A 22,264-nucleotide genomic window follows, 5' to 3' on the forward strand; every position below is an offset into this window, starting at 1 on the left:
CATTTTTAAGGTGGATTGTTAAATCTGTATCCTTGAACTACCAGTGTACCATATTGAAACCTTGAATGGAAGACTTTCCAATCCACTTCACTTTTATTCCACAACTAAGATCACCTCAGCTTCGATTGTCCTGTGCAGACATTGCTTTCGTATGCACATATTTAGAGGCTGAGCTCCAAGGCATCATTGGCATGATTATGGAGCTGTATGAGATAACGTTACACTTAACAGCTCTAAAACAAAGGTCCTCAAAACCCGCTACTACTTTACAACACACTCTCGAAAACTAAAGGTCTATACTAGACCCTGAAAGTCATAGCCAGTCTCAGCTCTCTATAAGGAATCACCTCTCAGTGCAGATATACATCAACGATGAAATCCAATATTACCTTCATTGTTGATGGACAGCCTTTAGAAACTCGATAAAAGAGTGAAAACCAGGATCTCAAACCTGGAAATAGCTTCATGTCTACTGGGCAGTGGTGATCCCTGCCTTCCATATGCTCTAGAGACATGCACAACTTAGAGAAGGCACTTCAAAGGACTAGAGAGGTACCATCAAAATCACATTGGCAAAATCCTCCCAATATATTGTCAGAATAAACAAACCAATACCAGTGTCTCCTCCTAGGCTAACATACACAGTACTGAGGTCCATATAAGACTATAAGACATATAAGCAGAATTAGGCCCATTGAGTCTGCACCACCATTCCATCATGGCTGATTTATTATCCCTCTTAACCCTTTTCTCCTGGCTTCTCCCTGTGACTTTTGGCACCCTTACTAATCAAGAACCTATCAAACTCCACTTTAAATATGCTCAATCATTTAGCCTCAACGGCCATCTATGGCAATAAGTTCCAAAGATTTGCCATCCTCTTCTAGATGAAGAAAGTCCTTCTCATCTCTGTTCTAAAGGTATATCACTCCATTTCTGAAGGCTGTGACCTCTGGTCCAAGATTTCCCCCTCCCCCTAAAGGAAACATCGACTCTATCAAGGCCTTTCAATATTCGATATGTTTCAATGAGATCTCACCTCATTCTTCTAAACTACAGCAAGTACATGCCCAAAGCCATCAAACACACTCCATTCATTAACCCTTTCATTCTTAGAGTCATTGTAGTGACTCTTCTCTGGACTCTCTCTGATGCTAGCACATCTTTTCTTAGATAAGGAGCCCAAACCTGCTCAAAATACTCTGTGTGGTCAAACAATGTCTTCTAAAGCACCAGCATCACAAACTTGCTTTTATATTCTAGTACTCTCAAAATGAATGCAAACATTGCATTTACATTCCTTACCAACAACTCAACCTGTAAGTTAACCCTCATCCCTTTTCCTACCTATGTCATTGGTACCAATATGTATCACAACTTCCAGCTGCCCACCTTTCCCCTTTAGAATGCTGTGGATCTCACCTGAGACATCCCTGGCCTTGGCATCTGGGAGGCAACATACCATCCAGGTATCTCACTCACATCTACAGATTCTCTTCTCTGCTCCTCTAACACAATCAACATACTACACTCAATCAACTATGTAAGGCAAGGCAGATCATTCTCACATCTAACATCAGGCTCCCAACACATTCTAGTTTGAGCTCTGCCATGGCAAGAGGTTACCAGGTGGACAGGACGGCAGATACTCTCAAAGTCTCCTTGAAAACATTCTGTCTATTGGGAGTCTGGTGTAAGGCATGAGAATGATCTGCTTTGCACTACGTAGTGTTAGAATCCCTGGAAAATGATCATACAAAATGGATTTGTTGTATTCAGGATTGCATTGAATACCTTTAATCTGTTTGTCAGTAACACACACAAGCATAGCATAAACAGCAGAAAAACATGCTTTCTGAAGCTGATTGCCCACCCCACAGTGGTAAAGCTGCAGATCATATATTCCTCTCATTAATCACTTAAGGGAGCATTAAGTTGTAGTGCCAAAAAAAAAAGGAATATCTGAGGAGCTAAATAGTGAGAAACATATTGCATGTTAAGCATACTCTGTGAACTTTGGAAGATACTTGGGAAGCCTGGAATAAGTTCTGAAGTGCCTACATCCTGATAAAAAGACACATTTGTAACAAAGTATAAGTCCCTCTGGGGTTCTGTTCCTGTGAACTGCTTGTAAACTAAATAGTTCACAAGTTGGAAATGCAATGGTGAACTAAGTTCTCCTATGGAAGAAGATGTCTGCAGCTTTGCAGTAGCTGGCAAATCCATCCTGCCAGTCTCCCAAATGCTCAGTAGTATGTACAGATCATACTTAAGTCTGACATACATAAGCTGTGGAGGACCTGTATATACACTTACTCCTGGAGACACAGAGACTGCAGATGTTGGAATCTGGTACAAACATAAACTGCTGGAGGAACTTGGCAGGAGGTCATGCAGCATTTGCTCTAACGCTGCATATGGTTGCACTATGAATGTTGAACAAAGCTTGTATGTTGAACTCAAAAGTTTAGTTTAGGTAAGTAATGGAGGAATGTCGAGTGTATGTGAAACCCTGCCTTATCAGGTACACAGGTTTTATTCGGGAAACAATGTGGGATATGCTAATAATCCAGGGCAAGTTAAGGTGGATAATCCACAGGGCTTGATGGGATCAATCCCAGAATGTTTAGAGGGGCAAGAAAGGAGGTTGCTGGATTCTAAAGTGAATTGTGAATGGAAATGCATAGGGCATTCTTCAATGGGCACAATTTCATCTGGAAACAATCTCTTATACAACCTAAGCTGGGCTAAATCTCTGGGTGATTTGTGCAATAGAACTGAGTGATGAATTACTTATTTTCAAGGGTTATGAAAACATCACTGTAGATCCTGCAGCATTGCTTTTTTGTCCATCATTTTGACTTTGTGAGAGGAATGCTTTATTTTTGAATAAGTGTATATTCATTAAAAGCTAGCACTTCAACATCTACCTGTGTGGTATTTACTGTAGCACGTGAACCTTGCGCAAGAGTTTGAGAGGTTGGTACGTCAAGATGAACGATTTGAGATTGTTGGAGATGTGGTACTGGGACTGGTGTGCTTCAGAATGAAGGTATGTAAACATATTGTTAATGTTTTAGTGTTCATTGATAAACTTCCTCTTATCGTTAGCATAGTCTACACCAAACTTCACCTGGGTATTCAGCCTAATAATAAATGATGAGAAGCCATTCACCTCTTGTAATTGTCTACTATTCCATAAGATCATTTCCACTTTTTACAGGACTATTAGGGTAAGGTTTTTTTACATAAAAAATAAGAGGGTTGTCTGGGTGACAGGCAGGCCACTGAAGGGTAAAGGATCTACCTGGAGCTAGATGATGTGGGTGAAATACAAACCAAGAACTTTGCATCATTATTCACCAAGGAGAATGGCACAGAGGTCAGAGAGAGCAGTGTGGGATATGTTGATAATCTAGGGCAAATTAGGGTGGATAATCTACAGAGCCTGATGGGATCAATTCCAGATTACTGAGAGGGGCAAGAAAGAAGACTGCTGGATCCTTGACACCTTTGTCCCCTTTCTGGCTACAGGTGAGGTACCAAAGGATCAGAGATTAGCCAAAGTTGTTCCTTCAGTTAAGAAGGGCATTAGGGATAATCCAGGAGATAATAGGCTGGTGAGCCTCACATCTAGTGGAGAGGAATCCACGGGGTCAAATTTACTCACATTTCTGCTTAATAGACACAGTTACTATAGCTTTATATAGGGCAGGTGATATCTTACAAATGATTATAGTTTTTTTGAAGAGGTTGACATAATTGAGAAGGGTAGAGCACTGAATGTTGCCTACAAAGACTTTATTAAAGTATTTGATAAGGTCCCTCATGGTATAATTTTAAGAAGCACATTGATTGGTGGATTGGATTCAAATTTGGCTTGGCTCTGGAAGACAGAGGATAGTGGTGGAGGGATATTATTTTGAAGGTCTGCATCCACTGAATTTTGGCAGGTATCAGTGTTGCCTGTGACATATAGAAATGACTTGCATGAAAATATTGATGGGCTGTTAGTAAGCTTGCCAATGACATGCCGATGGGTAGAGTTGTGTCTAGTGAAGAAGATTGTCAAAGTACAGAAGAACATAGAACAGTTACAGGTATGGGTGGATAAATGGCAGGCTGTGTTTAATCCAGGCAAGTGTGTGGTGTAAGGTGAAAGTCTATCATATCAGGGCATTGAGTATAAGAGTCAGGAAGTCATACTGCAACTGTGGAAAACCTTGGTTTAGCTCACGCTTGGAGTATTATGTGTAATTCTCATGGCCCCACTGCAGAACGATGCTTCAGGCTTTGGAAAGGTTTCAGGAGAGGTTTGCCAGGATGTTGCAGAAATTAAAGAATATAAATTATAAAAAGATGTTGGATAGACTTGGGTTGTTCTTTTTTCTGAAGTGTCAGAGGTTGAAGGGAGACCGGAGAGAAGTTCAGAAAATCAGGTGAGCAGAGATAGTGCAGGTATCAGGGTAGAAATAACAAATACTAGAGGACTAGATTTAAGATGAGAAGTGGAAAATTATTTCTTTTTTTACACAGTGGTAAGTGCTTGGTACAGGCTGCAAAGTGCAGTGGTGGGGAGAAACCAGTGGTGGTGTATAAGCAGCATTCAGTAGAGGGGCACATGGCATGCAGGAAGTGGAGCAATATGGATTAGTTTCATTTGGCATCATAGACTGTTGTACTGCACGGTTCTATGTTCTCAGACTATTGGCAGTTCCCATCTAGCCATTTGCCAAATTGAGTTGTACAAACTGATGACAGAGTACCTTACAGTCAACAAGGGGTGGAGGAATAGCTAAGTAGGCAAATAGCAGAGAGACATGATAAAAATAGGGGGAAATATTGCAAAAAGGCCACTTTCATTGAAGTAGAATAGGGCCTGACAAAGTAGACTGGGAGTAAGTAAGCAACACACAAAAACTGCTGGAGGAACTCAGTAGACCAGGTAGCATCTATGGAAAAGAGTAAACAGTCAATGTTTTGGGCTGAGACCCTTCAGCATGATTATAAACAAAGATTAGAAGTCAGAGTAAGAGGGTGAGGTGTGGGCAGGGGAGGGGAGGAAAAAGTATAAGGTGATAGATGATAGGTGAAAATGGGAAGGAGTGAGTAAAGAGCTGGGAAGGTGATTAATGAAAGAGAAAAAGGCTGGTGGAGGGGAAATCTGATAGCATAGGGAAAAAGGGAAGGTGGAAGAGCACCAGAGGGAAATGATGGGCAGGTAAAGAGATTAGGTGAGAGAGAGAAACAGAAATAGGAAAATGGTGGGGGGCAATTACTGTAAATTTGAGAAATCGATATTTCTGCCATCAGGCTACTCAGGCAGACTAGAAGGTCTACATCTGCACAGTGGGAAGCTTTCAAAGAGAAATAACAAGAGTTCAGGGTTATTAGGTTACAGTAAGGGTGAAAGTCAAGGGTAACAAGTACAGGAACCCTGGCTATCAAGAGGCATTGAAGATTGGACAAAAGGAAGCATAAAGCAGACGTAACAAATTAGATTGCAGAGGTGATAAAGCATAAAAATGTGCAGGGAGATACTTATAAAGGAATTACAAAGGCAAAGAGGGGTTACAAAGTATTGCTGACAGACAGAATTAAGGTCAATTTGAAGGTATTCTATAAGGAATTAAGGAAAAATAACCAGGGAGAGATGATGATCTATTACGGGCACTAGGGACAATATTTCTGTGGAGCCAGAAGGTGTAGATGAGGTCCTAAATTAATACTTTCCATCAGTATTCACAAATAAAATAGACTTTATGGTTTGAAAACTTGGCAAGGGAAGAAATTAAAGTTCTATTGTATTTCCATAAGTAAGGAGGAGGTATTCAATTTGTTGATATGTTTGGAGATGGATAAATATACAGGACCTGATGATATTTTTATAGGAGACAACAAAAGAGATTGCTGGAGCTCAAACTGAGATCTTTAAACTTTTGCTGGCCAGAACTGAAGTAAAAGATAACTTCAAATGCAGTTCCCATTTATAAAAAGATCAGCCAGGAAAAGTCTAGCAATTGCAGGCTTGTGGGCCTAGTATAAGTAGTAGGGAAATTACTAGATAGAATTCTGAGGGGCAGGGTTAATAATCTCTTCAAAAGGTAGGACCTAACCAACATGGATGTCTAGGGTTGATCTTGCCTGATATAGTTTTCTGACGGAATAACAAGAGGTAGTTTACATAGTCTTCATTCCGGCCTTCACATGACCTATCAGCTGTGTGAACAGAGCTTTACCAAGAGGGATCTCTCGCAGGTTGGCGGCAGTTATTTAAAAAGGCAGCTTTGAGAGTGTTTGTCCATTGTACATGACCTATCAATGGCATTGACAGAGTTTTACCAAGAGGAATTTCTCGTAGGTTGGCGGCGGTTATTTAAAAAGGTAACTTCGAGAGCATTTGTCCATTGTACGTGGCCTAACAGCGGCTATAACCGGAGAGCCATTCATGAGTTGGATAGGAGGGAAGGTTCATTCATAAAAGGGAAACACTGCCTAGCAAGGCAGTCATCGATGGAGTGATCTGAGGCAGAGTGGTAGGGTTTTGGCTCATTTGGGCTTCAGCAAGGTATGTGGGTGAGTGGACTTCATTTTTTTAATTTCCATTTTTTATAGAGGAATAAAGAGCATGTCTGTAGGGTGAGTACTTTGCTCTGGGTGTCAGTTGTGGGAATCTTCCAGTCGCCTAGATGGCCACATCTGTGCCAGGTGCACCGAGATGCAGCTCCTGAGAGACCGGGTTAGGGATCTGGAGCTGCAGCTTGATGACCTGAAAATGTTACGCTGCTATTTATGAAGGGTGAGAGGCAGCAGAAAAGAAACTATATATAGACCTGTTAGCCTGACACCAGTGGTTGGAAAGTTATTGGAATCGATTGTTTGGGATGAGATTACGGTATACCTGGAGGCCCATGACAAAGTAGGGCAAAGCCAGCATGGTTTCCTGAAAGGAAAATCCTGCCTGACCAACCTACTGCAATTTTTTGAAGCAATTACAAGCAGGGTAGACAAAGGAGATGTAGTAGATGTGGTGTACTTGGATTTTCAGAAGGCCTTTGACAAGGTGCCACACATGAGGCTGCTTAGCAAGATAAGAGCCCATGGAATTACAGGGGAGTTACTAGCATGGATGGAGCATTGGCTGGTCGGCAGAAAACAGAGAGTGGGAATAAACGGATCCTATTCTGGCAGGCTGCCGGTTACCAGTGGAGTTCCACAGGGGTCGGTGTTGGAAAGCTGCTTTTTACGATGTATGTCAATGACTTGGACTATGGTATTAATGGATCTGTGGCTAACTTGGCCAATGATACAAAGATAAGTGGAGGAACGGGTAGTCTTGAGGAAACAGAGAGTCTGCAGAGAGACTTGGATAGCTTAGGGGAATGGGCAAAGAAGTGGCAAATGAAATACAATGTTGGAAAGCGTATGTTCATGCACTTCGGTGGAAGAAATAAATGAGCAGACTATTATTTAGATGAGGAGAGAATTTAAAATGCAGAGATGCAAAGGGTCTTGGGAATCCTTGTGCAGGATACCCTGAAGGTTAACCTCCAGGTTGAGTTGGTGAAGGCAACGAATGCAACGTTGGCATTCATTTCTAGAGGTATAGAATACAAGAGCAGTGATGATGTGAGGCTCTATAAGGCACTTGTGAGACCACACTTGGAGCTTTGTGTGCAGTTTTGGGCTCCTTATTTTAGAAAGGATATACTGACATTGGAGAGGGTTCATAGAAGATTCACGAGAATGATTCCAGGAATGAAACGGTTACCATATGAGGAATGTCTGGCAGCTCTTAGGCTGTATTTCCTGGAGTTCAGGAGAATGAGGGGGGATCTCATGGAAATATTCCAAATGTTAAAAGACCTGAACAGATTAGATATGGCAAAGTTATTTCCCATGGTGGGGGAGTCTAGGACAAGAGGGCACGACTTCAGGATTGAAGGATGCCCATTTAGAACAGAGATGCAGAGAAATTACTTAAGTCAGAGGGTGGTAAATATGTGCAAATTGTTTCCACGAGCGGCTGTGGAGGCCAAATCATTGGGTGCATTTAAGACAGAGATAGATAGTTTCTTAATTAGCCAGGGCATAAAAGGGTATGGGTGAAGGAGGGGAGTGGAGATGACTGGAAGAATTGGACCAGCCCATGATTGAATAGCAGGGCCGACTTGATGTGCCAAATGGCCTACTTTGCTCCTATATCTTATGGTCTTATGGTCTTCAACATTATAACTAGACTAAAAGCTCAGGCATGTGGAATTCCAAGGCAAGTTGGCAAATTGAATCCAAATTTGGACCAAAATGTAAATTACTGGAAGAACTCAGTGAGTTAAAGCAGCATCTGTGTAGACAAAAAGGATGTGTCAATATTTAGGGTCCAGACCCTGCATCAGGACTGGGTGGGAGAGGGAAGATAGCCAGCATGTGAAAGTGTGGGGGGAACACCTCCTCCTCCACCAAAAGCAGAACCTCCCTGTGGCCTATCACCTTATTATTCTGATTTCCATTCCCTTTCTGATATGTCGGTCCATGGTCTCCTCTTGTGCTATGATGAGGCCACCCTGAGGGTGGAGTAGCAACACTTTATATTCTGTCTGGGTAGCCTGCAGCCTGATGGCATGAACATTAATTTCTCCTTCCGATTTAGAAAAAAATTCTCTCCCCCTCCTCTCTTCTTCTGTCCCCCACTCTGAAGTCTTACTTTCCAATTATCATATCCCCCTGCTGCCCCTCCTGCTTCTCTTTCTCATGTAGTCCACTCTCCCCTCCTATCAGATTCCTTCCTCGACAGTTCTTTACCTTTCCCACTCATCTGTCTTCACCTATCACCTTCTAGCTATCCTTCTACCCCTCCACCCACCAATTTTTTTTTTATTCTGGTGCTTTACCTCCTTATTTTCCAGTTCTGAAGAGGAGCCTTGACCTGAAACGTTGATGTTTATTCATTTCTATGGATGCTGGCTGTCCTGTTGAGTTCCTCCAGCATTTTGTGACAGTGGCTTTGGATTCCCAGCATCTGCAGAATTTCTTGTGTTCCTGTAGACTAGCCATCAATCCATCTTTTCACTTTTAACCTTGATCCTCCACAACCCCCACCAAAGTTCTGATGCAGGGTAATGACCCTAAGTGTCAACACGTCCTATTTGCTTGACAGGTGCTGCTTAGTTTTAGCTCTGAATTTCAGCATCTGGAATCTCATTTCTTCTGTCTTCTCTGGATCTATTGGCATGACAATATCAGACCTAGGGTAATATTAGACTTTTGTTTTTATGATTGCAAGCCTGTAGCCAGTAGCGTCCTACTGGCATTAATGCTGGGACCCTTAGCTTGTAATTGAATTATCTGCATGTGGATGTATGTGGTGGGCTCATTAAGTTCACAGATGACACTAAGATCAGTAGAATCGTTAGTGTGGAGAGTAATGTTAGGCTACAGGATAATTTATCAATGTGATGGTTGAAGGGCCTGAGAAATGGCAGATAGAGTTTAATCCAGCTAACTGTGAGTTATTCTATTTAGGGAATACTGAAGAAGCCAGTATTCATGAATACGCCATGAATAGTACTGTCCTTGGGAGTAGTAAAGGTCGACAGTGTGGTTCACAAGGCATATGGGATTTGGTCTTCATTAGTTGGAGCATTAAATACAAGATGCTCCAACTTTACAAAACATAGGTCATACCTCAGCTAGAGTATTACATCCTTCCTACAGTATAGAGAAGGAATTTTTTTCTCTAATCAGAGATGAATAAAACGAGAAGACAGAAGTTTAGGGTGGGTGATAAGAGATTTAGAGAGCATCTGAGGGAGAACTCTGTTCACTTCGAGAGTGATGAGTACCTGGAATGTATGCCAGAGAAAGTGGGTGAAGCTGGGTCACTGACAACATTTAAGAAATGGTCAACATGGCATAATGGGCTGAATGGCCTTTCTATATGTGTGCCTCTGGCACAATGTGCAGGTTGTAGGCAGTGACATGAAGATCAGCAGAGAGCTGACACCTGCTACCTGGATGTTTTCATTAATATCTTTCATTTCATTGTGAAGAATTCAAAACTGTAGACAAGGCCAGAGCCCTGTTCCACTTGGCTACTTCCAGACAAAGGTTACTCCTTAACAGAAACAGTCCATGACCTCACTGCAGTTCCTCAGAGCAACTGAAGTACAATAAAATGCATTGCGTCAGGATGACAGTAGGCAAGTAAATGATTGACATTCAGTGGGAACCTGGATAGAAGCTCAGAAGCAGATGATCTATGGTTTGTGATCAATGAAGTATGATCATTTCTGCCAGCAAGGTAGTCATAGTGCTGTTTTTGTGGCATGAGGCACCTGCACATTACTTGCAAATCTTACATAACTACAAAGCTTAAAGACTTGATTCAGATACCTGAACTGATGAAAGGCAAGTTTAGCATAGTCCTGCAATGGTTTGTAGAATCATGCAGTTTCTGGTCTGTTTGCACAGTAACAGGACCTTTGCCTGTTTCTGTTTCACCCCTGTTTACTCCTGCTCTCTCCTCTAAATCTATTTATAACTTTGCCAGCAGAAATGCTGTTTATCTAGATGTGAAGATGAGTGAAAAGATCAGGAGCAGGCAGATGCTAAATTTATAGAACGGCAAAAACCCACATAAAATGCAAAATAGAGCAAGTCCAACTGGTTGATTAGGTATGAGACCAAGGGGGTTCCGGCAAACTGGATCTGAAATTGGATTGGTGATAGAAAGCACAGCCTGATGCCCAAAGATTAATTTTGTGGTTGGAAGTCCATGCCCAGCAGTGTACTTTGGGATTTGGTGCTAGAACCTTACTGCTAATACAAACTCCATTTCCAGAAAAGTTGGGATATTTTCCAAAATGCAATAAAAACAAAAACCTGTGATATGTTAATTCACGTGAACCTTTATTTAACTGACAAAAGTACAAAGAAAAGATTTTCAATAGTTTTACTGACCAACTTAATTGTATTTTGTAAACATACAGAAATTTAGAATTTGATGGTTGCAACACACTCAACAAAAGTTGGGACAGATGCATGTTTACCATTGTGTTACATCACCTTTCCTTTAAATAACACTTTTTAATTGTTTTGGAACTGAGGATACTAATTGTAGTAGATTTGCAACTGGAAATTTTGTCCATTCTTGCTTGATATAAGACTTCAGCTGCTCAACAGTCCGTGGTCTCCGTTGTCTGACTTTCCTCTTCATGAATCGCCATACATTTTGAATAGGAGATAGATCTGGACTGGCAGCAGGCCAGTCAAGCACACACGCACTCTGTGTCTACAAAGCCACGCTGTTGTATCCCATGCAGAATGTGGTCTGGCATTGTCCTGCTGAAATAAGCATGGACGTCCCGGGAAGAGACTTCGCCTTGATGGCAACATATGTCTCTCTAAAATCCTAATATACGCCTCAGAGTCAATGGTACCTTCACATACATGCAACTCACCCATGCCGTGGGCACTGATGCACCCTCATACCATCACAGATGCTGACTTTTGCACCTTTCACTGATAACAATCAGTATGGTCATTTTCATCTTTGGCACGGAGAACTCGATGCCCATTTTTTCCGAAAACTAGCTGAAATGTGAACTCACCTGACCACAGCACACGGTTCCACAGTCTTTCGGTCCATCGGAGATGAGCTTGGGCCCAGAGAACTCGCCGGCGTTTCTGCATAGAGTTGATGTATGGCTTCCTCTTTGTGTAATACAGTTTTAAGTTGCATTTCTGGGTGCAGCGATGGACTGCATGGAGTGACAATGGTTTTCCGAAGTACTCCCGAGCCCAGGTGGCTATAATTGTCACAGTAGCATGAAGGTTTCTTAGGCAGTGCCGCCTGAGGGCTCGAAGATCACGCGCATTCAACAGTGGTTTCCGACCTTGCCCTTTACGCACTGAGATGTCTCTGAATTCTCTGAATCTTTTCACAATATTATGTACCGTAGATGTTGAAAGACCTAAATTCTCTGCAATCTTGTGTTGAGAAATGTTCCTTTTGAACTGACTAACAATTCTCTCACGAATTTTGGCACAAAGGGGTGAGCCACGACCCATCCTTGCTTGCAAAGACTGAGCCTTTGATGGACGCTACTTTTATGCCCAGTCATGATACCTCACCTGCTACCAATTAGCCTGCTTAACGTGGAGTCTTCCAAACCGGTGTTACTTGAATATTCTGTGCACTTTTCAATCTTATTTTAACTCTGTTCCAACTTTTGTTGACTGTGTTGCAGCCATCAAATTCTAAATTTGTGTATATTTACAAAGTACAATTAAGTTGGTCAGTAAAACTACTGAAAATCTTTTCTTTGTACTTCTGTCAGTTAAATAAATGTTCACGTGAATTAACATATCACAGATTTTTGTTTTTATTACATTTTGGAAAATATCTCAACTTTTCTGGAAATGGGGTTTGCAGATTGATAATCTGTATGTGACTGGAGCAATTCACAGATGGTACGAACTTTGGTGTTTTTATAGTGAGTATGGTAGCTCTCAACTACATGAAGATATTGGTGAATTTGTGAAATGGGCAGATAAATGGCAGATGGAATTTAATTCTCAAAAAGGTGTTTTGGGAGGACTTATAAAGGCAAGATATACACTATGAATGGTTGGACCCTAAGATTTAAAAGCACGTGTCCAAGTCACATTACAAGTAGTTACTGTGGATGTAAAAGCATAAAGGATACCTGTCTTCAATAGTCAGAACACAGAATATAAGAGCAGATAGATTACAGCTATATAAAAATTCACTTAGGCCATTGGATAATGCCTGGGATAGAAAGGTTCCACTACAAGAAAAGAATTGACAGGAGACATTTATTTTCCTTGGAGCAAAGGATGCTAAGGAAAGTCCTACCTGAGATATGCAAAATTTTGAGGAGCATAAATAGGGTAAACAGTGAGAAAAATCCTTTATCAGAGGCAAATACAACTCGAGGATCTAGATTTAAGTTATGGAAAGGAGATTTGGTAAGATTTGAGGAAAAGTTTTTGCCTGCAGTGTTTTTGAGATTTAGAACACATTGTTAGAGACAGAAAACATTTCTCATAACATTTAAGAAATATTTAGATGAATACTTGAAGTACCACATAATGGAAGGCTATGCGCTGAGTACTGGAAAATAGGATCAGTAGATCAGTACTTGATAATAATTCCATATCCTTACTATGTCTTCTGGTTACTTCCAGCCTGGTAACCAATCTTCTCTCCATATGCAAAAATGCAACAGGGTAGAATGACAAGATGTTAACAAATGTGTATATGAGCAGGAATAGATTCCTGCTATTCAAAATAAATTGAGAAGGTAAACAGAAGAGGTGTGGTGGCACTGTGGTAATGAAACAATTATAAATTGAAAGGATTTGTTAGGTGCTTTGATAACTTTACCTAACTGGATTGCATTAAGGAATGGAGGGGGAGCTTCTTTTTTGCTGTAACTAAGTATATACGTTGTTACGTACCCCGTAACTGGGTTGCCAAACCAGCAGAAATGGATCACTCAGTTGGAGTCTGGAGTACTAGAACTAACAAAGTTTTTATTAAAGAAACAAGCAACACAGTAATCGAAAGGATAATAAATGCAACAGTTCAACAATGATAAACACACATGTGCACAGAATTAAGATAACAGCATCAATCAAGCTCTATCGTTGTCTAGGGGTAAATGACCAAATTTCAAAATGACTCAAAGTTCAGTCCAGTTCAGTTCGCAGTAATCGTTGCCATGGCGATGGACAAGGTGGGGGAAGAGAGAGATAGAACAGGAACAACTGATCATTCAGAACACTGCTTCACTCACAGACCAGCGAGATGGCTCACAAGCACCTTTTTTGGGCGGGTCCTTGGTGATGTCACCTGAGGTCACCGACTGTGACCCCTCCTCCAGATGCGGTCGATCCTCTGCAGTGAACCCGGCACCCAGGCAAGGGCGGACACACACCGGGTTCTCGCTGATCGTACCTTTCCACCCTGGTCGTTGTCTGATACTTCTCACCCACTCGTGAGAGGCGCACCGCTTCCAGGGTCTCGTTACCTCGGGTGGCGTGTGTGTCCTGCCTTAGCGAACTGGTCCCTTTTTATCCCCCTGCTGGGGTATCGCCTGTCCATCACTTCAAACAGTTCAAGGTTTAAAGAGGGGAGCCGCTCCAGACAGCTCTCTCTCTCCCCCGTTCCTTCATTACACATCTCCAGACGCTGCTCCATTGTTCCTTATCTCTCCTTTCCCTAAGGGCAGGTGGCAGACCAACTGCTGATGCCACTGATGCTAGCCCAGGCCAGCAAACATCTTAATTTTATGTGTATTCTCGTAACACTTACCCCCTTTAAGGATTTTTACCGGGAGGTAAAAATTACAAACATGACTACATTATTTGATACATACACAATATACATCTTTATCAGCTATTTGGCTAACACAGCGACTTTGAAGCTGTCAACACCTTGACAGACAGTCATCACATTTTCTGTTCCTTTTACACGTGTTATTAATAATCCCTTAGACCAGGCTCCAACTCAGCAAACTTCATAGTGGCCAAAAACACTGATGAATTGCGACCAATGTAACCTCTCATTTGGTTTTGTCCCGGACCACAACAACAAGGGTCGTCCCATTCCGACTCAATTTTCTCTCGCAAGGGCTTAGTAGGAGGGGGACGGGTATTGACCGCAGAGTTATTGCAAAACTTCCTGCAGTACCCCACCACCTCCAAGAGCCTTCTGAGGGCCCTCTTGTCTGTCGGGGTTGGGAGGTCAGCGATAGCCTGCACTGTAGCTTGCATCACTGCCAGCTGCCCCTGTGTCACCACAATTCCCAGGTAAGTGACCCTCGTGTGGCCGAATTCATTTTTTCAAGGTTCACTATCAAACTGGCTTCAGACAGCAGTATTAAATTGCCAATACACACCTCTGTGTTCATCAGCCCTTTAGTCACTGAATTACTCAAAAAATATGGGTGTTGTTTACTTGGCTGCCCTATTGTAACCACAATCACCCAACGTCCCAGTTCTTTGCATTTCCTCGGGACAATCAAACACATGGGTGCGAGTCGTTTAATTACTTCTGCTAAAGATTCGCTTTGTTCGGGGATTAAGGGAGAGACCTTATCAGTAGACCTGGCCAAAACAATAGCCTTCTCCCATCTGATCGCTCCCATACTAATCTTTTCAAAATGGTTTTTTCCTCTTATCAGGGGGCCCCTAGCTTCATTGATTTCCACGCTAACACCGACTAGGTTTGTTAGCATATCAAAAGCCGGTGACCGTCTCAGTTCGCGTCGGTCATGATCAATAACATTCTTCCCCCTGGGCAGCCGGTAAATCTCTTTTATGATTCCACCAACTGTTTCCTCCAGCACCGCAAAATGTCCACTGGGGGGTACCTCGTGGGCCATGTTAAAAACCTCATCCCCATAACTCTTTTGCACCACCCCCCACTCCTCATCTGCGGATACTGTCCTTGATTTCCCTTTCTTCCTTAGCACTTCCTCCTCCGCACAATAGCTTGTCAAGGCTGTGTCAGAGAGAGCGGTCTCTGCCAAAACCATCAGCCCCTCGTCTCGCTCCAGCGTCTGCACAAATTCTTTCCTGGCTACTGCTACGTCCGTCCCAGCTCCCTCACTACCACTTGTCTCACTACCCTCTTTCTTATACAAGGTTGGCAGAAGTGGTTCAGCTAAATTCATGTCGGCCTCTGCAGCTTTCCTCGCCATCCGCCGAGTTACTGCGCAAACGGGATAAACCTGCGAGTCCACGGGCGGGGCCTCCATGCTGGCAGGCTGACTTGTCAGCCTCACAGCGGGGAACACAATTCCTCCGGCGATGTCATTACCGAGCAAGACTTCCACGTCTTTCATCGGTAATTCGGACCTCACCCCGATCGTGACTAGTCCAGAGACCAGGTTGCTCTGTAAGTGTATTCGGTGCAAAGGGACTGACTCTGTCCCTTCCCCAACACCTTTGACCTCTACCTCCCCAGTCTGGGTCTCTGAGCTAAACTCTAATACACTCTTCAGTATTAGTGACTGACACGCTCCCGTGTCTCTCCAGATCCGCACTGGAACTGGTTTTAACCTCTCCTTCACTGACACCAATCCGGCCGAGATAAACCCCTCGCGCCCTTCCTGGACTTTTTCAGACCTGTCCTTCCCTAGCGGTTCGCTTAACAGCTCGATACAGCCATTCCAAATTTCCGCTTTTCCTTTCCCCGTCTCCTTCCTTGGGGCAAAGCACCTGGACGCAAAGTGTCCGACTTTCCCACAATTATAACAGACGACCCCAGGAGACTTCCTACCAGACTGCTCCCGGTCTACCTTATCCTTTTCACTAGTCCCCGGCTTACTTTCCGACTTTTCCGGCGGACTCTCCCCGCCGTCCTGACTACCCTTCTAGTAGCCTTTACTCGTGGCAAACTTCATTTTATGCGTCAACGCATACTCATCCGCTAACTTAGCAGTTGCGGCTAACGTGGCTGCCTCTTTTTCATCGAGGTAGGGTCTCATACCCTCAGGGACACAACCTTTAAACTGCTCAATCAGGATCAGTTGTAGCAGTCTGTCATAATCCCCCTCTACCCCCTTCGAGGCGCACCAACGCTCACAATATGTTTGCATCTCACGGGCAAACTCCAAATACGTGCGGTCCCACTGTTTCCTCGCATTCCGGAACCTCTGCCGGTATGCCTCCGGGACCAACTCATAAATCCTGAGGATGGCCTCTTTCACCACCTCATACCTCTGGGCATCTTCCGCGGACAAAGCTGAGTAAGCTTCTTGGGCCTTCCCTTTCAGTACACTCTGAAGTAAAACAACCCACTTATCCTTTGGCCAGTCCTGACTTATAGCCACTTTTTCGAAGTGGAGAAAGTACCGATCCACGTCGGTATCGTCAAATGGGGGAACCAGCCTAACCTCCTGGGTCGCCCGGAACCCTCCACCTTGGTTCGGCACAAGCCCCTGCTCTGCCCTTAACCTTAACTTCTCCAATTCGAATTCCCTTTCCCTCTGTTTCTCCTCTCTCTTCAACTGTCTGTCCCTCTCTTTCTCTTCGTGCTCTAACTGCCGTACCCGGAACTCGTGCTCGAGTCTCAGTTTTTCAAGCTGTACCTGTACTGCGTCTCCAGCAGGTTTTTCAATAGACACCACCCCCAGCTCACCTTGGGGAAACACACCTTTAGATACATAGTGCTCAACAATAGCTCTGTGTATCTCCTCTCTCCTCATTGTCGACTTCACCTTAGCAAGATTCAACCGTTTGGCCACAGCTATCAATTCCGATTTCCTGGCATCCTCTAATGCCTCCAAGGTCGGCGCCTTTATAAATTCCTCAACCTCCATTTCTGCTGTTTGTCTTTTCTTTCTTTCGGGAATTTTAACCCAATCAATTTACTCCGTCCCAAATTTAGCGTTCAAAACCGCGGACGAGAACCCCACTTATAGAAACATAGAAACATAGAAAATAGGTGCAGGAGTAGGCCATTCGGCCCTTCGAGCCTGCACCGCCATTTATTATGATCATGGCTGATCATCCAACTCAGAACCCAGCCTTCCCTCCATACCCCGTGACCCCTGTAGCCACAAGGGCCATATCTAACTTCCTCTTAAACATAGCTAATGAACTGGCCTCAACAGTTTGCTGTGGCAGAGAATTCCACAGATTCACCACTCTCTGTGTGAAGAAGTTTTTCCTAACCTCGGTCCTAAAAGGCTTCCCCTCTATCCTCAAACTGTGACCCCTCGTTCTAGACCTCCCCAACATCGGGAACAATCTTCCCGCATCTAGCCTGTCCAATCCCTTTAGGATCTTATACGTTTCAATCAGATCCCCCCTCAATCTTCTAAATTCCAACGAGTACAAGCCCAGTTCATCCAGTCTTTCTTCATATGAAAGACCTGCCATCCCAGGAATCAATCTGGTGAACCTTCTTTGTACTCCCTCTATGGCAAGGATGTCTTTCCTCAGATTAGGGGACCAAAACTGCACACAATACTCCAGGTGTGGTCTCACCAAGGCCTTGTACAACTGCAGTAGTACCTCCCTGCTCCTGTACTCGAATCCTCTCGCTATAAATGCCAGCATACCGTTCGCCTTTTTCACCGCCTGCTGTACCTGCATGCCCACTTTCAATGACTGGTGTATAATGACACCCAGGTCTCGTTGCACCTCCCCTTTTCCTAATCGGCCACCATTCAGATAATAATCTGTTTTCCTATTTTTGCCACCAAAGTGGATAACTTCACATTTATCCACATTAAATTGCATCTGCCATGAGTTTGCCCACTCACCCAACCTATCCAAGTCACCCTGCATCCTCTTAGCATCCTCCTCACTGCTAACACTGCCACCCAGCTTCGTGTCATCCGCAAACTTGGAGATGCTGCATTTAATTCCCTCATCCAAGTCATTAATATATATTGTAAACAACTGGGGTCCCAGCACTGAGCCTTGCGGTACCCCACTAGTCACCGCCTGCCATTCTGAAAAGGTCCCGTTTATTCCCACTCTTTGCTTCCTGTCTGCTAACCAATTCTCCACCCACACCAATACCTTACCCCCAATACCATGTGCTTTAAGTTTGCACACTAATCTCCTGTGTGGGACCTTGTCAAAAGCCTTTTGAAAATCCAAATATACCACATCCACTGGTTCTCCCCTATCCACTCTACTAGTTACATCCTCAAAAAATTCTATGAGATTCGTCAGACATGATTTTCCTTTCACAAATCCATGCTGACTTTGTCCGATCATTTCACCGCTTTCCAAATGTGCTGTTATCACATCCTTGATAACTGACTCCAGCAGTTTCCCCACCACCGCCGTTAGGCTAACCGGCCTATAATTCCCCGGTTTCTCTCTCCCTCCTTTTTTAAAAAGTGGGGTTACATTAGCCACCCTCCAATCCTCAGGAACTAGTCCAGAATCTAACGAGTTTTGAAAAATTATCACTAATGCATCCACTATTTCTTGGGCCACTTCCTTAAGCACTCTGGGATGCAGACCATCTGGCCCTGGGGATTTATCTGCCTTCAATCCCTTCAATTTACCTAACACCACTTCCCTACTAACATGTATTTCGCTCAGTTCCTCCATCTCACTGGACCCTCTGTCCCTTACTATTTCTGGAAGATTATTTATGTCCTCCTTAGTGAAGACAGAACCAAAGTAATTATTCAATTGGTCTGCCATGTCCTTGCTCCCCATAATCAATTCACCTGTTTCTGTTTGCAGGGGACCTACATTTGTCTTTATCAGTCTTTTCCTTTTTACATATCTATAAAAGCTTTTACAGTCCGTTTTTATGTTCTCTGCCAGTTTTCTCTCATAATCTTTTTTCCCCTTCCTAATTAAGCCCTTTGTCCTCCTCTGCTGAACTCTGAATTTCTCCCAGTCCTCAGGTGAGCCACTTTCTCTGGCTAATTTGTATGCTACTTCTTTGGAATTGATACTATCCCTAATTTCTCTTGTCAGCCACGGGTGCACTACCTTCCTTGATTTATTCTTTTGCCAAACTGGGATGAACAATTGTTGTAGTTCATCCATGCAACCTTTAAATGCCTGCCATTGCATATCCACCGTCAATCCTTGAAGTGTCATTTGCCAGTCTATCTTAGCTAATTCATGTCTCATACCCCGTAACTGGGTTGCCAAACCAGCAGAAATGGATCACTCAGTTGGAGTCTGGAGTACTAGAACTAACAAAGTTTTTATTAAAGAAACAAGCAACACAGTAATCGAAAGGATAATAAATGCAACAGTTCAACAGTGATAAACACACATGTGCACAGAATTAAGATAACAGCATCAATCAAGCTCTATCGTTGTCTAGGGGTAAATGACCAAATTTCAAAATGACTCAAAGTTCAGTCCAGTTCAGTTCGCAGTAATCGTTGCCATGGCGATGGACAAGGTGGGGGAAGAGAGAGATAGAACAGGAACAACTGATCATTCAGAACACTGCTTCACTCACAGACCGGCGAGATGGCTCACAAGCAACTTTTTTGGGCGGGTCCTTGGTGATGTCACCTGAGGTCACCGACTGTGACCCCTCCTCCAGATGTGGTCGATCCTCTGCAGTGAACCCGGCACCCAGGCAAGGGCGGACACACACCAGGTTCTCGCTGATCGTACCTTTCCACCCTGGTCGTTGTCTGGTACTTCTCACCCACTCGTGAGAGGCGCACCGCTTCCAGGGTCTCGTTACCTCGGGTGGCGTGTGTGTCCTGCCTTAGCGAACCGGTCCCTTTTTATCCCCCTGCTGGGGTATCGCCTGTCCATCACTTCAAACAGTTCAAGGTTCAAAGAGGGGAGCCGCTCCAGACAGCTCTCTCTCTCCCCCGTTCCTTCATTACACATCTCCAGACGCTGCTCCATTGTTCCTTATCTCTCCTTCCCCTGAGGGCAGGTGGCAGACCAACTGCTGATGCCACTGATGCTAGCCCAGGCCAGCAAACATCTTAATTTTATGTGTATTCTCGTAACAACGTACGTACGTATGTGCGTGTGTGTGTGTGAGAGAGAGAGAGAGAGACAGACAGACACTATATGGCAACGCATTTGTCACCACTCAGAAATAGCAGTGGTTGATCTTAGTCCAATATTGGGATGAAGCTAAGGGAGATCCTGCATTGATACTGTGATTGGGCTGAATGAGATCCCAAGTCAACATCAAGATAGGGCTGAGTAAAATCTGCTGACAGTGGGAGAGGGTGGAGGGAGATCTTGGATTGACGTTAGGATGGTGCTGAGTGAGACTGTGGACCAACATTAGATTAATTGCTATAATTGATTACATCACCTTGATGGGCAACAGTATTTTGACTGTATTAAATATCCAAAGTATTCTGGCCTCCGAACATTGAGAAGGTAGATGGGCAAACCTCTTAGCATATTTCAAAACAGCATAGCAATATTGGGAGGCTTTAAGTAATTTCATAGAGTAGGAAAGTAATGCTTAAGTGAGTTGTTAATTTGTGTATAGTATTACTCTGTCAATCTATACATCTTCATCCAGCAACAGAAGTTTTTACTTGATTTTGGAAAATAAAAATGCAGTGTTACAGCAGGGCATTATGTTATTGAGCTAAGTGTTCATAATGAAGATGATTTGGAATAATTATCATTTTGAAAATGTTTCAATTATTTAAGAAGACAGTCAGGAAAAAGCAATTGAAACCGAAGTACCTTGATGACAAATATATCCTAAGCCAAAGGAAGAAAGCTTATTTGAAATGTCATAACATATATTTACAATGAGGACATTATGACATGTACAGGAAGCAACTGAAAAACTTACAGTAAAATTTATTAAGATAATTAATTGACTTTTAAATATATAATGTGTAGGTTATTGTCCGCTGTAAACATTGGTCCTTTTGAAGACCCAACAGGAAAATTTCAAGTAGTTGTTGAAAACATTCACAAGGAAATGAAAGTAGTAAAGATGCAAAACTGGACTGAGTTGCTACTGACGGGTTAGAAGTGATTAGAGGACATACACTACTAATAACAAGAGGTCAGAAGGTGTGGGTGATTACATCCTGGAATTCTGAGAAGTAGTAAAGGCACTGATTGGAATTTTCATTCACCAATGGATACATACTTAATGCTGGAGGTGCTATTTATGTTACATTTATGAAAAAAAATGAAGTATTAACCTGGGTGAAGCGTTTGAAACAATGATTAAAAAGGACAAAGTAAAACTTAATTTGGAAGATATTGGTATTATAGCAGTTTTATGCCTTTTCAATGTACTACTGCCACAAAACAAATTTCATGTGATATTAAAGATTAGCTTTATTTGTTCCATGTTACACTGGAACATCAAAACATACAGTGAAATATGTCATTTGCGTCAATGACCAGCACAGTCCCAGGATATGCTGGTGGCAGCCTAGAAGTGTTGCTCACCAAGCTTCTGGCGCAACATAGCATGCCCACTATCACTCAGGCTAAACTGTACGTCTTTAGAAGGTGGAAGAAAATTTGAGCACCGAGAGGAAACATGTAATGTCAAGGGAGAATGTACAAACTCCTTACAGACAGTGGCAGAATTGAACCTGGAGCACTGGCACTGTAAAACATTGTGCTAATGGCTGTAAAACATTGTGCTAATGGCTAAGATAATGATAATAAGCTTCATTGAGATTTATTGAGGAAAGGCTGTTTGAACTAGTGAAAGTTAAATTGCCTCCAAGTTAAGAACTTTAAAGTAACTATTATTAAATTAGTGCAATAGATAGGAATATGAACA

The 22,264-nt window shown here is 43.0% G+C and overlaps 1 protein-coding gene across 4 annotated transcripts in view; it reads left to right on the top strand.

Moving 5' to 3' along the window:
- The window catches only part of LOC134344340 (aromatic-L-amino-acid decarboxylase-like), a 117,775-nt gene that overhangs the window by 87,424 nt on the left and 8,087 nt on the right, over positions 1-22,264 (top strand). For all 4 annotated transcript variants that reach the window (XM_063043952.1, XM_063043951.1, XM_063043950.1 and 1 more), the window contains exon 13: positions 2,951-3,052. In XM_063043952.1, coding sequence (XP_062900022.1) covers positions 2,951-3,052 — 102 coding nt within the window. The remainder of the gene's footprint in view (positions 1-2,950; positions 3,053-22,264) is intronic.

Source organism: Mobula hypostoma, chromosome 3, assembly GCF_963921235.1.
Source record: "Mobula hypostoma chromosome 3, sMobHyp1.1, whole genome shotgun sequence".
Taxonomy (NCBI): domain Eukaryota; kingdom Metazoa; phylum Chordata; class Chondrichthyes; order Myliobatiformes; family Myliobatidae; genus Mobula; species Mobula hypostoma.